The sequence below is a fragment of the Cibotium barometz genome, chromosome 56, assembly GCF_041138505.1.
Source record: "Cibotium barometz isolate CiBa-2024 chromosome 56, ASM4113850v1, whole genome shotgun sequence".
Taxonomy (NCBI): domain Eukaryota; kingdom Viridiplantae; phylum Streptophyta; class Polypodiopsida; order Cyatheales; family Cibotiaceae; genus Cibotium; species Cibotium barometz.
In genome coordinates, this window is record NC_141101.1 from 18,200,210 (window position 1) to 18,214,254 (window position 14,045).

General features: G+C 43.3%; 1 protein-coding gene across 1 annotated transcript in view; it reads left to right on the plus strand.

Annotated features, from left to right (window-relative positions):
- The first annotated feature begins 4,044 nt into the window (after positions 1–4,044).
- The window catches only part of LOC147606977 (alpha,alpha-trehalose-phosphate synthase [UDP-forming] 1-like), a 119,402-nt gene continuing 109,401 nt past the window's right edge, over positions 4,045–14,045 (plus strand). Inside the window, exons 1-4 of the mRNA XM_086791507.1 lie at positions 4,045–5,041; positions 7,984–8,081; positions 8,174–8,562; positions 9,448–9,568. Coding sequence (XP_086647633.1) covers positions 4,423–5,041; positions 7,984–8,081; positions 8,174–8,562; positions 9,448–9,568 — 1,227 coding nt within the window. The 5' untranslated portion in view covers positions 4,045–4,422. The remainder of the gene's footprint in view (positions 5,042–7,983; positions 8,082–8,173; positions 8,563–9,447; positions 9,569–14,045) is intronic.

Here is a 14,045-nt window from a genome sequence, read left to right on the forward strand (position 1 = left end):
CCTCTCCGATCAATAAGTGTACTTGTGAACATTATCTAATGTGAAAATTGTAGCAAAAGTCGATTGATGGAAACAACTAATGGATAACACACTAGCATGATGCATTGTTCACTTTATTCCATATGGACTAAAGTTAAAAGTCGACCTTTTAAATCCACAAAGTCAAATGAACCCATAGGCTTTACCAAGTATCACAAAATATTACTAGTATATTTTGAAGTGCAAATATTGCTAGCATATTTTGAAGTGCAAACATCATCAATTAAATAGATAAGATTCACCAACTTTATTATTGTGGAAGTAAATGAGTATGCCTCCTACCATGCCTCATCACTCTAAATGTATGGGGCTCACAAGTAGAAATTATGTCACATTCGTGGTCTTGAAAGAATTTATCCTTCACGATGGATGTAATGATGTAAGAAATGCCTTGAAATGTGTGCAAAATATAAATATCCTTAGGCTTTTTAAAGTAGACATGCCTTAAAAGTATGACAAGTATGGTGATATGAAACTTTTTTAATTTATGAGACTCAATGCCTTTAAAAATGACAAGACTATGACTAAAGTAGATAAAATATATACAAGTTTGAAAGACAAAGAGACATTCTCATGCATATAAAGGTACAATATCTTTTTTCATTATACTTGTTTGTTTAGGTTCCCATTGGCCTCATTGTTTATATTTCTCAAAGGCTTTTAGGTTCCCATTGCCCTTATTGTTTATATTACTTAGGTGTTGTAGGCCCTATAGAAGAATATGTTGCTATACTGTGATACAAAGGGCTACTAAACTATTATTAAAAGAATTACATGAGTTCTTATAAACCATTGCATGCTGTAATGAACATGCTTTCAATTCCTTTCATTATGAGAAACATGAACTCATGAAATACATTACAACTTTTTTTATTAAATAAACAAAAAATGTAAATAATGAAGTCAAGTGTTTGCTTGTTTGTGTAAAGTATAGATACAAGGTTAGATTTGTGCTTGCAACACCATATGGGGAAAATGGTAGGTGATGCTTTTGAAATTTGGCCAACTTCACATGCTTACCTAGGGAATGGGAGAAAAAAGATCATGAAATGCACCTAATGTGATGATGTACAATTTAAAGTTTTTTAATGCGTGTATGCTTTTATAATCGAAGGAAGCTTCAAATGAGTACTTGCATTTCTATAAAGAAGGGTTTTCCTACTCAAACACTCCATGTATAATGTCTCATGTTTTCAAAAGATAAAGGATCTTTCTCTATATTTTAAGTCACTTTTTTTGAGAACTCATATAAAAATTGTGTAGTTATTCTATAAGACTAGGTTGTCAAGTATGTTACTTGTTTGCTGAAATATTTAAGTCTTAAGATCTTGAAGAAAATGCAAGCATAGAACCAACACATACGAATGATTACATATAGCTTTCCCTAGAGTGTTGAAGCTCAAGAGAGGGAGTACTACTATGTTATGCAAAAGCTAATCAAGCCTTAAGAGGAGGTAATAACCCATGTGGTTCGAGTGATCCCTTGGTAAAGTTGCGGGGCTAATAACTAAAGTACCAACACCAAACCAACCCCCTCTCCCCCCTTGCACGAGAAAAAAAAGACAAAAAAATAAAATAAAATTCAATGACTTACATTTCTAAATGCCTTTCGTTTTTCTTTTCCATTCATGTGCACGTTTAAAACCCTCTACAAATGTGCCTATCCTTCCTTTATTGTTGCTTCTCTAGGAATGGTTGCATCCGCTCACTACATACGAGGGCATCACCACCACCAATCAATTGACTAAGAAGGATAAATTCTCAATGGTGGGACATCAAGAGTGTGAGAACAAAAGGTGTGCATTGTTCCCACTATGGTGTTATGACATTTATACATAAAATACAGGCTTACTCAAGTGAGTGCCAAAGTTCTTTGTCTATGCTTAAGAAGGTCAAAAGAGGACTCCCGTTTATGTTATTAGCTCTCTTTCATACATGTGGGAAAAGCCCTTACCATGTTAATAAGTCTTTGAGTACATGCGGGATGGACCAAGGATAATGTGAAACCACCAACCAGGAAAGCTTTTTGATCAAGTGATGCTTGCGTGCTAGATAAATGTAAAGCAAGCTTTAGACAACAAGGGTTGGACAATCAGTAGCTTTAGAACTTATGTGTGGAGGATATGTGTGTGACATGAGCTTTTCCATTCTCTTGCAAAAACTGATGTTAAGCAAGGGTTGGATGGTTGGTTAATGCCACACATAATGACATAAGATGTGGGTTCTTAGCCTTGGACATCGTGAGATCATTAAGACATCTAGGAATGTTGATGTAAAAACCACTATATGAAGGGGTGCTTATTATAACCTTGCTACTTCATCCACTACATCCACATAGCGGCGCTACTCTTCATGCCTTGAATTTGAAGTTAGTAGTACCTTCAAGGAAAAACTTAATCTTCAAGAAGGTTTTAAAATGTGGACCCTTCAAAAGAGAGTTATGTGACTTTAGATGATTGGGGACACCTATTTCTGATAATATCTCTCATTACCTGGATTGACATGTGGGGTTAGACGAAGCCACTCCTTGTAAAGGGGGGCCTTTTGCTTGCAAGTGTGGGAATAACATTGGGCGAGACAATATCCACTATGGACACCTCTTTTCATGAGTAAAGATTGCTTGCATGTGTGTGAAGTACATTGCATGAGGCAAAATCAAATATGGGAACCTCTTTTTGTGAGTAAAGATTGCCATGGACACCATGAGCAAGTGACATCACACACATAGTAGATGAAATGAATAAGAAACCCAGATATATCATGAAAGGATGAGGGCCTTGCTTGTGTGCAACAATTGAACTCTTGATTGATGGGGTTCAACCGACAACGTAGCGTTTGCGGTGGAGATGTTGGGGGGGGGGCTACATAGTATTCGTCTCTATGACTGGCCTTCAAGCTTGAATTCGAAGTCCATTCGTACCAAGTGTGTAGACACAAGTGCTGGCTCGATAGAACCCAATGCTCAATTGAGGTTGTTAGTGGATGCATCTAAATTCATATGCATTACAAACTTAATTGAATTTGAAGTCCACTTGTACCAAGTGTGTAGACACAAGTGCCGGCCAACGCTCAGCACAATACCTTGAGGTTGTTAGTGGATGCATCTGAATTCATATACATTACAAGAAAATTTGGGCAACACTTTAAATTTTAGTCACCTCCAATATGCTACCAAAATCGTTTTTGACATTTAATTAAAGCACAAGATGCTACTAATTCTAAGGTTTTTTTGTGAATACGTTTTTTGGTAGCATATCTTTATATATAGAAAGTGCATACACTTGGCACCCTTGAAGCATCTAAGTTCTAGTATGTAGGGGTTGTTTGGACAAGTGGATTGTGGCAAAGGAAGACGCATGTGGCAAGGAGGGGGCGTCTGTCTCAGTCATGCAACATACACAATTTGTTTATCTCCCTCGCGGTCGTCTGTCATCGCCTCCATCCATGTCTCTTTGTCTCTCTGTGTGTCTCTGGACAGGTGGTTGAGCTGGTTTTCATGTTTTAGGGAGGCAAGGGTTTAACGTCTCTCTCTCTCTCTCTGTGTGTGTTGGGGGGCTGTGGGTAGCAGGCTATGAACGCTGTTTGTTTTAATTCGAGGGCAAGAAGTGAAGATAGGTGCTGTACATTTCTTGTTTTGGCAAAGCGGAGGGGGTGTCAAGCAAGGAGAGAGGGAGAAGGGTGTGAGCAGGACAGAGCGGAGGATGTGTGATAGACGATCGTGAGGAAGGAGAAAGATAGAGGGGGAGAGAGAGACAAGGGCTGTAATATAGGTATGTATTCATTAATGCCACGTCAGTGGTATTAATTGACATGACATTAATTAATACATATCACATATGAGAGAGAGACAAGGGTTGTAATAGAGGTATGTATTCATTAATGCCAAGTCAGTGGCATTAATGAATACATATCACATATGAGAAGAATGGGCTTTAATTTGTATCAGTGGCATTAATTAATACATATCACATATCAGAAGAATGGGAACTAGCGGAGACGTTTTTTCTCTCGAGTTCAAGTCCCACCGTTGGTCGTATATGCCCTCGCGTTGCATTCTCTCTCTCTCTCTCTCTCTCTCTCTCTCTCTCTCTCTTGGCTTCCTTGCCTCATCTCCATTTTAATTGGCTTTTGAGCCGAGAGGAGGAGCTCGCTCTCTATAAAGATGGTGTGCAAGTCCAATTTTACAGCGATTGGGCTTCTCGTACACGGTGTCTAACTGCAGAAGTTCAATCGCCCAAATTAGAATTCCATTGTCCATATCAGAATAACCCACCAGAGCTGTGCGTTTGACGCCAGCATTCCATGTGGGCGGTTAGTGAGTGAATTGAGAGAGAGAGAGAGATTACTGCAGCATAGAGAGATAGAGAGCAGTTACTCCAGCATATGCCTCACCGTCAGGCAAGCAGAGGCCTGGACCAGAACAAAGGATGTGAGGACTATGAAGACAACAGCAACAACGATATCAATGCAAACTCCAGCCCTCTCCATCGCCGGTTTCCCTCGTCCACACCTGGAGAGTTAGATAATAGTAGCAGCAGCAGCAGCAGCAGCAGCGGCAGCGGCCGCCCACCATCCGCAACTACCCACCTCGCATCAATCTCCGATGAAGAAGAGCCATCAAACCTTGACAGAAACCCTAATAAGACCAACTTCTCCCGTGTAGATAAGTTTCTACCTCAGGGACAACTCAGCAGTCACAGGAGCTTGTTTCAGCAGCATGATAAGCCCCGAGGCCTCAGACCGGATGCCTTCAGTGAACCCAAGGCCAGTAGTGGATGGGACAGAGGAGATGGATGGCTCGGCAGAGACATCCTCATCATTGACAATGATGGGCAGGCTGAGAATTTGTTGGCGGAGGCATTGGATGATGCCAGGAACACGGTCCCAAATTGTCGGCAGCGGTTGCTGGTGGTGGCCAATCGGCTGCCGGTTTCCGCGACGAGAAATGGGGATGTTTGGTCACTTGAATTGAGTGCAGGTGGCCTTGTCAGTGCTCTTTTAGGTAAGGAATTCCTGTATTTTGTGTGCATGTGTCCACCTGTGTTTGCTGCTGTTGGCTTGTGTGCTGTGTGCATGCATCTTATGTACATGCGTGAAGAAAAAAGAAAACAAATAAAGAATTTCATGTTAACATCGGACAGAGCCACATGAAGCTGAAGTAAGACAGGTGATATCATCATGCCAAGGAAACAATTACATGCAAGATAACTTGGTCATGTGCATGTGTGGGAGAGGTCTGTCGAGGGCTGTGATGGTGAATTCTCCATGGTTCACAAATCGTCTCCATGATCTAATGTGCCCTGGATGGCCAATGCCTTCTTGGGACATTTGTAATTTCCTCTGATGAGGACTGTCCACAAAAGTTTGGATCTGATGCTGTGAGTCATTGACATGTTCTGAAACGAGTCTCCGGTGGGTGGGCTTCAATCCAAGCTTTCACTTGGTTGTGTCGGTGGGGTAATGCCATCTGGCACTTTCAGGCCATAAGTGAGGAGTGTCTTGGTGTCTTCATGCTTGCAAGTGTGCTTTTTGGAAGAGTCACTCTCTATGCATGCAAGGAAAGGGCCACCAATCTCTGACTTGTACAGAGAACCTGAGGAGATAATGATAGGCCCTCAAATTTCATAGTATGCTGAAAAATGGACTATAGCATGTTTCGCTCTCTCCGCATCTTGATTGTGCATACCCAAATCTCTGTGATTTCCCTCGTGGGTCAACTTCTTAGCCTGTCTTTACATGTAGCCATGTAATGAAGCACAGAGCTGCCTCGTAAAAATCCTCATTGCATGTTATGAGTGGGCCCCCAAGTATTCGGACATCTTTATAAACCCTCCTCAGTTAGCATGAGAAAGTGGTCTTTGAATAAGCTTATTGCCCAAGGTTGTCTATGTTAACTTTTTTGGCTCTTGTTTGTTGTCTGGCAGCTGGCTGCCTTTAATCCTCTGTACTGGAAAGGTGGCAATGCATCCATAGAAAGTCCATGAAAATCACTCTCTATGCATGCAAGGAAAGGGCCACCAATCTCTGACTTGTACAGAGAACCTGAGGAGATAATGATCGGCCCTCAAATTTCATAGTATGCTGAAAAATGGACTATAGCATGTTTCGCTCTCTCCGCATCTTGATTGTGCATACCCAAATCTCTGTGATTTCCCTCGTGGGTCAACTTCTTAGCCTGTCTTTACATGCAGCCATGTAATGAAGCACAGAGCTGCCTCGTAAAAATCCTCATTGCATGTTATGAGTGGGCCCCCAAGTATTCGGACATCTTTATAAACCCTCCTCAGTTAGCATGAGAAAGTGGTCTTTGAATAAGCTTATTGCCCAAGGTTGTCTATGTTAACTTTTTTGGCTCTTGTTTGTTGTCTGGCAGCTGGCTGCCTTTAATCCTCTGTACTGGAAAGGTGGCAATGCATCCATAGAAAGTCCATGAAACTTCATTCTTGTGGTCAGGTGATACCGGTGTTTAGAGACACCGGTCCGTGAGACTTCTTTCTTGTGGTCAGGTGATACCGGTGTTTAGAGACACCCTGAGCAGACAATGGAAGATGAGTAAAAGAGAAGTTATGGTTGTCTCTGTATGCCCTCAGTCGTGTCATGTGGAGAGAGAGATAGAAGTACATCATCTGCATAAAAAAGGACAGACTAGTTGTTGGTCATGAGGCTGGCCAACTGGCCCCAGCCAGCATTTTTTTAAAAAAGGAGGGGGGGGGGGGTGGGTGCTCTTTGCTTATAGAATGGGACCGTTCCTTTTAATTTGGAATGGAAGACAGCCTGAGCACCCTCAGAACAAGTCTAATGCAGCCCAGATAGACAGCACTCAGAAATAGATATCCAACACCTTTATCTTGCAGCAGGATTCAGCAATGTAAGGGGGAGGATTCAGTGCATTGTTGCTTACTTGGTTCGTGAGCACACAGAGCTTAGTGAGGTAACAAGAGACTAGGGTTTCAGCCCTTTTGTCCTCTAATTTATGCATTCTACAAACTCTTCGTGATTATGTTTTCTTGTCCGAAAATCTATGTGCCACAAATATGATGTGCTAAGTGTGTAGGTCCCTAGCTCGTGAGATGATGTGGACATTGTGTTTGTGCATGATGTGGCGGAATGTGCTGTTTGGGGGACTCTTGGATGGAAATTGTATTTCTATTTTGTTGAGTGAACACAAGGATGATGGTATTAAGAACAAATGATTTGCAATGAAGGATGTGAGTACTGAGGATCTCACTTGCGGGCATCACGGACAAAGAATTTGCATGGGAAATGCTTGTATTGCACAAGTACTAGGATGACGAGGATTGCGTGGAGGTGTCAAGATTTGTGGATACTTGGAGCTGAGATGAATTGGGAGTACTTTTGATACTTACATGTCTATGACAAGCACTTATCAAAGGAGAAAGGGACACGTCATGACAATTACTTATCTAAGAGGAAAGGATGTGGGGAGGAGAATTCCATAGTATTTTTTGTTGAAGCATCTTGCTATTAAGAAGCATTGAAGCTGTAAACCGACCTTGATATTGTGTTGGAGACCCAGAATAGTGTGCAATAATCCTCATGTATTTGGGTATCCAAGAGGGCTAGTTGATACTAATGAATGTGAAGACATGTTTCAACTTGAATATGGGGTCTGATACATGGTTAGCTACCCTTTATATGGAATTTCAAATTATTTAGTGTTGGATGGATAGACGGTTCAACAGAAAATATATTTGATCAGTGGCTTTTTTGTAGTTTTTTCTTTCTAGCATTATTCCTCTGCTCTTGGAATCAGTCGATGGGTTAGCACATATTGCCATGTTCCCTTCGTTGTGGTGGATAAGGGGTGAAATGTTTTTTGTAGGCCATTTTTTTGCTTCTTGAAAACACGTTCATTGACTTTGTAAGAAGGTGAATTGACTTTTCAGGATCTAAACTTTTGAAGTTTTTTTGTTTTGTTTGCAGGAGTGAGGCAGTTTGAGACAAGGTGGATTGGATGGGCAGGTGTGAATGTCTCAGATGAAGTGGGCCAAATTGCATTGAAGAAGGCTCTGGAAGAAAAGGTTTCTCAACCTTCTTTTGTCATCCAAGCTTTTTGGTTATTTCTCACATAATTCAAGAGTGCTTCTGATGTGTTGTTCTTTCTCGAACACAGCGGTGTGTTCCGGTGTTTCTGGACGAAGAAACGGTACATCAATACTACAATGGGTATTGCAATAACGTTCTTTGGCCGCTTTTCCATTACCTTGGGCTGCCCCAAGAGGACAGGCTCTCAGCCACCCGCAGTTTGGAAGACCAGTTTGAGGCATACAAGAGGGCTAATAGCAAGTTTGCGGAAGTGGTACACTCTATCTACAAAGAGGGTGATGTGGTTTGGTGCCATGATTATCACCTCATGTTTCTCCCAAAGTGTCTGAAAGATTACAACATTAATATGAGAGTGGGTTGGTTCCTTCACACACCATTCCCTTCTTCCGAAATATACCGGACGTTACCATCTCGTTCAGAGCTTTTGAAAGCAGTGCTTACAGCCGATTTGATTGGGTGAGCGTTTTTTGTGTTGTGACCATCTCTTTTTGCTTTGTACAAAACATGCCAGAAGCTTGCCATCATTGTGCTTTTCCTTTTTGGTATGTTTTGTTTTGTTAGTGCAAGAAAACACACTATTTGGGCTGGTTCAAATGCTCCGTCTAAACCTTCTTCTGGGGATTTTTGAGTTTAGCAGATAGCTATGCGACTTAAGGGAGTCGTTCTCCTTTTTCTTGTTATGAAAATGGTGCCAGCTTCTTTGAGGGAGTGATTGTTTTTGGGAGTAGGAACATGATACTTGTTCAGAAGTAACAGGACTGTTGCCGCTGCTTAAGTTGATTTGCGTGTGGTACGATGTTTATAAGCTTAGTCGTCAAGTTCCAACATGGTTTGGTGGGGGAACTCTTATGTTTGGGTGGTCAATCTAGAGATATTCTTCATGAATTAGAAAAGAATGCTCCACTCTGGTCATCTTTTACCTAGGTTTTTGGCTTGCTCATGTCCGTAAGGCTCCCTCTATGAGGAGCAGCCATTTTTGAACAGCCTAGATGGACGGAACGTTGGTGTGGGATGTGGTCTATGGAGACTTGATGTCGGGGAAAATTTGTCATTGTGTCGCCTGTGAATCTCTCAATAGTTGGTTTGGGTATGATCGCCGTAGCATGTTTACTGCTTATATTTCCCTGATAGGTTCAGTTGGCTGAGGTCATCTTGATGTGGAACTTTCTAGCTCAAATGATCCATTGAAGTGTTCAAATCCAGCATCATTTCCAAAATTTGCATCTTTTAATTTCATAGAAGAAATATTGGCTTCATAGGATTTAGTGACTATTGAAAAGGCTTTACGATCACAAAAATCTCATGTGGTGTAGCTTTGGTCTGTTTGCTTTGACCTTGCAGTTTTCACACTTATGACTATGCCCGACACTTCGTGAGTGCCTGCACGCGTATACTAGGACTGGAGGGCACACGATCAGGAGTAGAGGATCATCCACTTGGCAAGCTTACTCGAGTGGCAGCAGTACACTACTAGCTCTTTAAAAATAAAATCTAATGCTATTACATGCATATATTAGCTATCTCTCTAGGCTTCAATTCATTAGATAGGACTGTATGGAATGAAATGCTGTGGAAGACATTAAGAACTTAATCAGAACCTGTATTGATATTTATGATCAAGTTTATGTTCTGAACTGAATATAGCATTCGGCTGAGCCATGAAAGCCCGAGTCTATGCATAGAAAAATTTCATGAAAACTCTATGAGCCATTTGAAGCTTTTTTGTACAGCTGGTCAGTCAGATGCATCATTCCAGCTGCCTGGCCTTCCCGTTTGCTCCCCAGTGCTGCTGGCCTGCCAGCTACTTGGCCTGGGCCCCCTTTGTGTGATGTGTTCCCATGGACGCACGCAGTACACTGATGTAAGGTCCCCACATGACCTAACCAAGAATCATTTGACATAGAATCCCTTGAGGACCAGGGTTTGATCGCATACTAGAGAAACCCTATACGAGGTTAATGTCACCAATTGGCCGACCATTTGGTCCATCTCCAGTTTTTGCGTCTCGTTCACTTGAGGCCAGGCTGGTGTCTCGTGTGAAGAGGCCAGTATTTTGCTGACATGGACGGGAGCCAGACTGGTGCCACCCGTGTGTTAGCAGGATGGTGTCGTATGGACGGGAGCCAGACCAGTGCCACCCGTGTATGACCTGGACTGTGTTTGACCCATGGGATTGTCACGCCATGGAAGAGCCAGTATTCGTGCCGTGTTTTGCCTATGGGACTGTCACATCATAGGGAGACTCGTGCCTGGAACTGTGTCTTACCTATGGGACTGTCACTCCATAGGAAGACCAGGTTTTTATGTTTTTTGCATGTTTGAAACTGTTTTCGCATGACATGTATTTGTGTGTTTGCTTGCTTGACGTGTTACTTACTGAGCGGGGACGCCTGCCAGTGAGTCGTGAAGTCTGCTATGTATTCTGACGAGTTTTGGTGCATGTGAACAGGTGGTAAGTATGTTGCACATGTTGTTTTTATTATTTTATTTCTAACCTCTTATTTTATAAGGTTAGGTGCTCACATTTATTTAAAAGTGGGCACCCCCTTTGGGCACCCACTTAGGGGCCAAGGTGGGGAGCCCCACTTTTAAGTGAGTGTGGGGGTGGGCATGGTCACCTACCCACACTAGTCCCCCCACATGCATGCGTGGAAATCTCTAGTTGTAACTTCACCTTAATTTTTATAAAAAAGACTCTCTCCATCGAGCGTAAATCATCATCGCTTCCACTCTTGCACGTGAGAAAAAAAAAACCGGCGGTCACCTTCTTGCGTTGAGAAACCGGCGACCATCTTCTCTTCGCTTGCGTTTCCCAGGCGGCTGGCTGCCTGCCCTGCACAACGACTGCTTCTGTTTCCTCTGCTGCTGGCTGCGCCTCCTCTTCTACAGGCGGCTAGTGTTGATCGCAGGTGCGCTTCACACATATAAACATTGCTGCAGGCGGCCACCTCCATACAGCATACGCTGCTCTCTGCAGGCGAATCCCTTGGTCCTGCAGGCTGCGTGTTTTCACCAGCAAACTGCCCTTTCTTTCCTCTCCAACAGGCGGCTATCTTCCCCTGTACAGCAACTGTACCTTAATAGTCAGGCTGCTGTGCACTACTACCTGACGGCTGCAGCACCTACTGTTGGTGGCTGCGCATGTTCTCTCCAACAACCTGCACTTCCACCTCACAGGCTGCTGTCCCTCTCATGCAAGCAACGTTCTAGCTTCAGCAGGTGGCTGTCCACCGAGTGTGTGTGCACTCCTGCAAACGATACTCTATAGGCCGGTGGCTGCAAGTTGCCATCTCTTCTCCACTGGCGTTCTACAAGGGGACTACGCATCTCCTGGGTGGCTTCATCATACCACGAGTATTGGTTTTCTATCAACCATCTACAAGTAAGTGAATTTCAGATTTCAATAAAGTATTTTATGTTTAAATCTGATAAGGGATTCATCCCGCTTGGCCAACACCCGTTCGGTGCCGGGTTGTCCAAGCTCTATTGGAGAACCTCGGTCCAAAGGTGCTGAGATCGGGAGAGCCAGGCGTTAGTACGAGAGCGCCTGTTTGTGCGTGGTCTCGGAACACCAGTGAGGCGCTCTCCGCGGAGTCCAGTGAAAGCACAGGACCGTAGAGATTGGACCACACTAGTGGTCGTTCTGCTTCGAGCTTCTACATCGAAATTCGAGCCTATTTGTTTGGTACTGTTTTCATATGTACATGGACATTATCTGGTTCTTGGAACCCATGGAGCATTGTATTTATTAAATACTCCCAATAAATATATCATATATTGAGGGGGGGGGGTCGGCCCGTTCCGGCCCCAGTGCTGGTGTCCATCTTTCCATTTCATTTCATTTAAATTTCAAGTTGTTTTAAGTTGTCCATTTCAAATTTGTGGTTTTAAAGTTGTGCTATTAAGCGTGTGGGTGTCCAACGGAGTCTTTCCCACTTGACGGGATCGGTTTCATTGGTATCAGAGCACGGTTGTTTCCCTCTTCCTAGTGGGGAAACGAACCTGTGTACTGGACATCCCGCTTTTAGCAAACTTTAAACACAATGGACAGCCAAGGCAACCCTTTGGAAGTGCCAAATTCGCGGGGTCCATCTAGTGCCTCTCGTGGGTCTGATGCCCTGCGAGGTAGACACAAGCCTCTTGAAAGGATTATGGATAGTGAATCCAAGGGTCAACTGTCTCCAGGAAAGACAGTTATGCTTGAACAAGAGCCTGATGCTATGAGGGCTGAAATGGAACATATGAGAAAACTTTTGCAGGCTCAAGAGCAAGAGTTAAAGTTCTTGCATGAAGATCCTCATCTGCAAAGTGCTATTGAAGCCAGGAAGGCTGATGCTATGGTTGATGTAACTTTTGAATCAATGGCTCGTGAAGTGGGCAAGAAACCAAGGGAGTTGGCACTTGCCTATCTCCTTCGCAAAGGTGATATCAAAGAGGGGGATGACGGAGAGCTGAAATTCAGAAATCCACCCCGTTTGAAGCATGGAGATCCCGCATCCCAAAGGCTGAAATCTTTTATGCAAAAGGAAGAGGTGACTGTCACCTCTCGACATGCATCCTCTCCACAAGGCACAAAGCCTGATAGATATATGTATGCCAGTGCTCATGGAGGGCATGAAAGTCACATGCATGCAACACATGTATCTCATGGTGACAGGTCTACTTCCAGAAAAATTTTGCCTTCTGAGTTGTCTCATGGAGAGACAATGCCATATGCAGGTGAGTCACATGCATCTGAGTTTCGAGTTCGTGGAGCACATGCCATCGTGCCCCATGAAGCTTCTATGACGGCCCATGGAGCCCATGGAGATAGGGCTATCCGGTTGGAAAAGGGGAAAAGAAAAAGAGAAGACCATGAGCCTCATGCCAGGAAGCTCAAGGAATTCAAAGCAGGTGATAAATCTGTCAAATTTGATGTCTTTCATGGTGAACATGATGCTTCTAAGGTGTTAGCATTTGTGGCACAGTTCGACATTGCTTTTAGCGATGAGGATTTCACAGAAAAGTCAAAGGTGCGCCATGCTAGCATGTTTTTGAAAGGGACTGCTGCTCATTGGTGGATCACTGAAAAGATCACCAAGGATCCCATTTCCACTTGGAAGGAATTCAAGGATAGATTTTATGCTCAGTTCTTGCCACCCAATGCAGAGCAAACTCTCACTCAAAAGTGGGACAGGCTGGAACAAAGAGACAATGAAAGTGTGCAACAGTATGTTAACAAATTCTGGAAAGTGTTGCTGGAAGTGACTCCCTTCATGCAAATCACTGAGGATGAAAGAAAGAGGAAGTTTCGTTCTGGACTGCAACCAGCATATAGATCGGGTATTGAATTGCACCTGAAACATACGTTGCAACAACTCACAGCTTCTGCTCTTGCTACGGAGCAATTGGTGCTCAAGATCAAGCAAGATCAAGGAGGTTTCAAGGGAAAGGACAAGGCTGTCGCAAATCAGCAAAAGGGTGGACAGCCACCTAAAAAGAACTTCCGGGAGCCCTACAAGGGTGGTAAAGCTGAAAATAACACATCTAAAGAACAGGGCCCAAGAAAGAACAAATTCGGCTTAACCCCGGAGCAAAGAGAGCAATATGCCAAGGATGGAAAATGCTTTTCTTGTGGTAGCAAAGACCACATGTTTCGTCAATGCCCAGATCGCAAATCAAAGCACGAGGACAAGCACACCAAAGCTAATGTACATGCAGTTCCTGATGTGCAAGGAAATACAGGTCATGATGCAAAAGAGCGAATGGTTTGCAAGGCTTGGGGGCAAATCAAGGATCAGCCCGCACTCTTCATGTTTGATGACTGTGCAACTGACAATTTCATCTCTATGCAAATGGCAGTTGCATTGGGAATTGAGGTTGGAAACATGGGACCTCAGATTGAAGCCGAAGCTGCATTTATTGGTAAAGAGGTGCAGGTTACCCCTTTGATAGGGAAG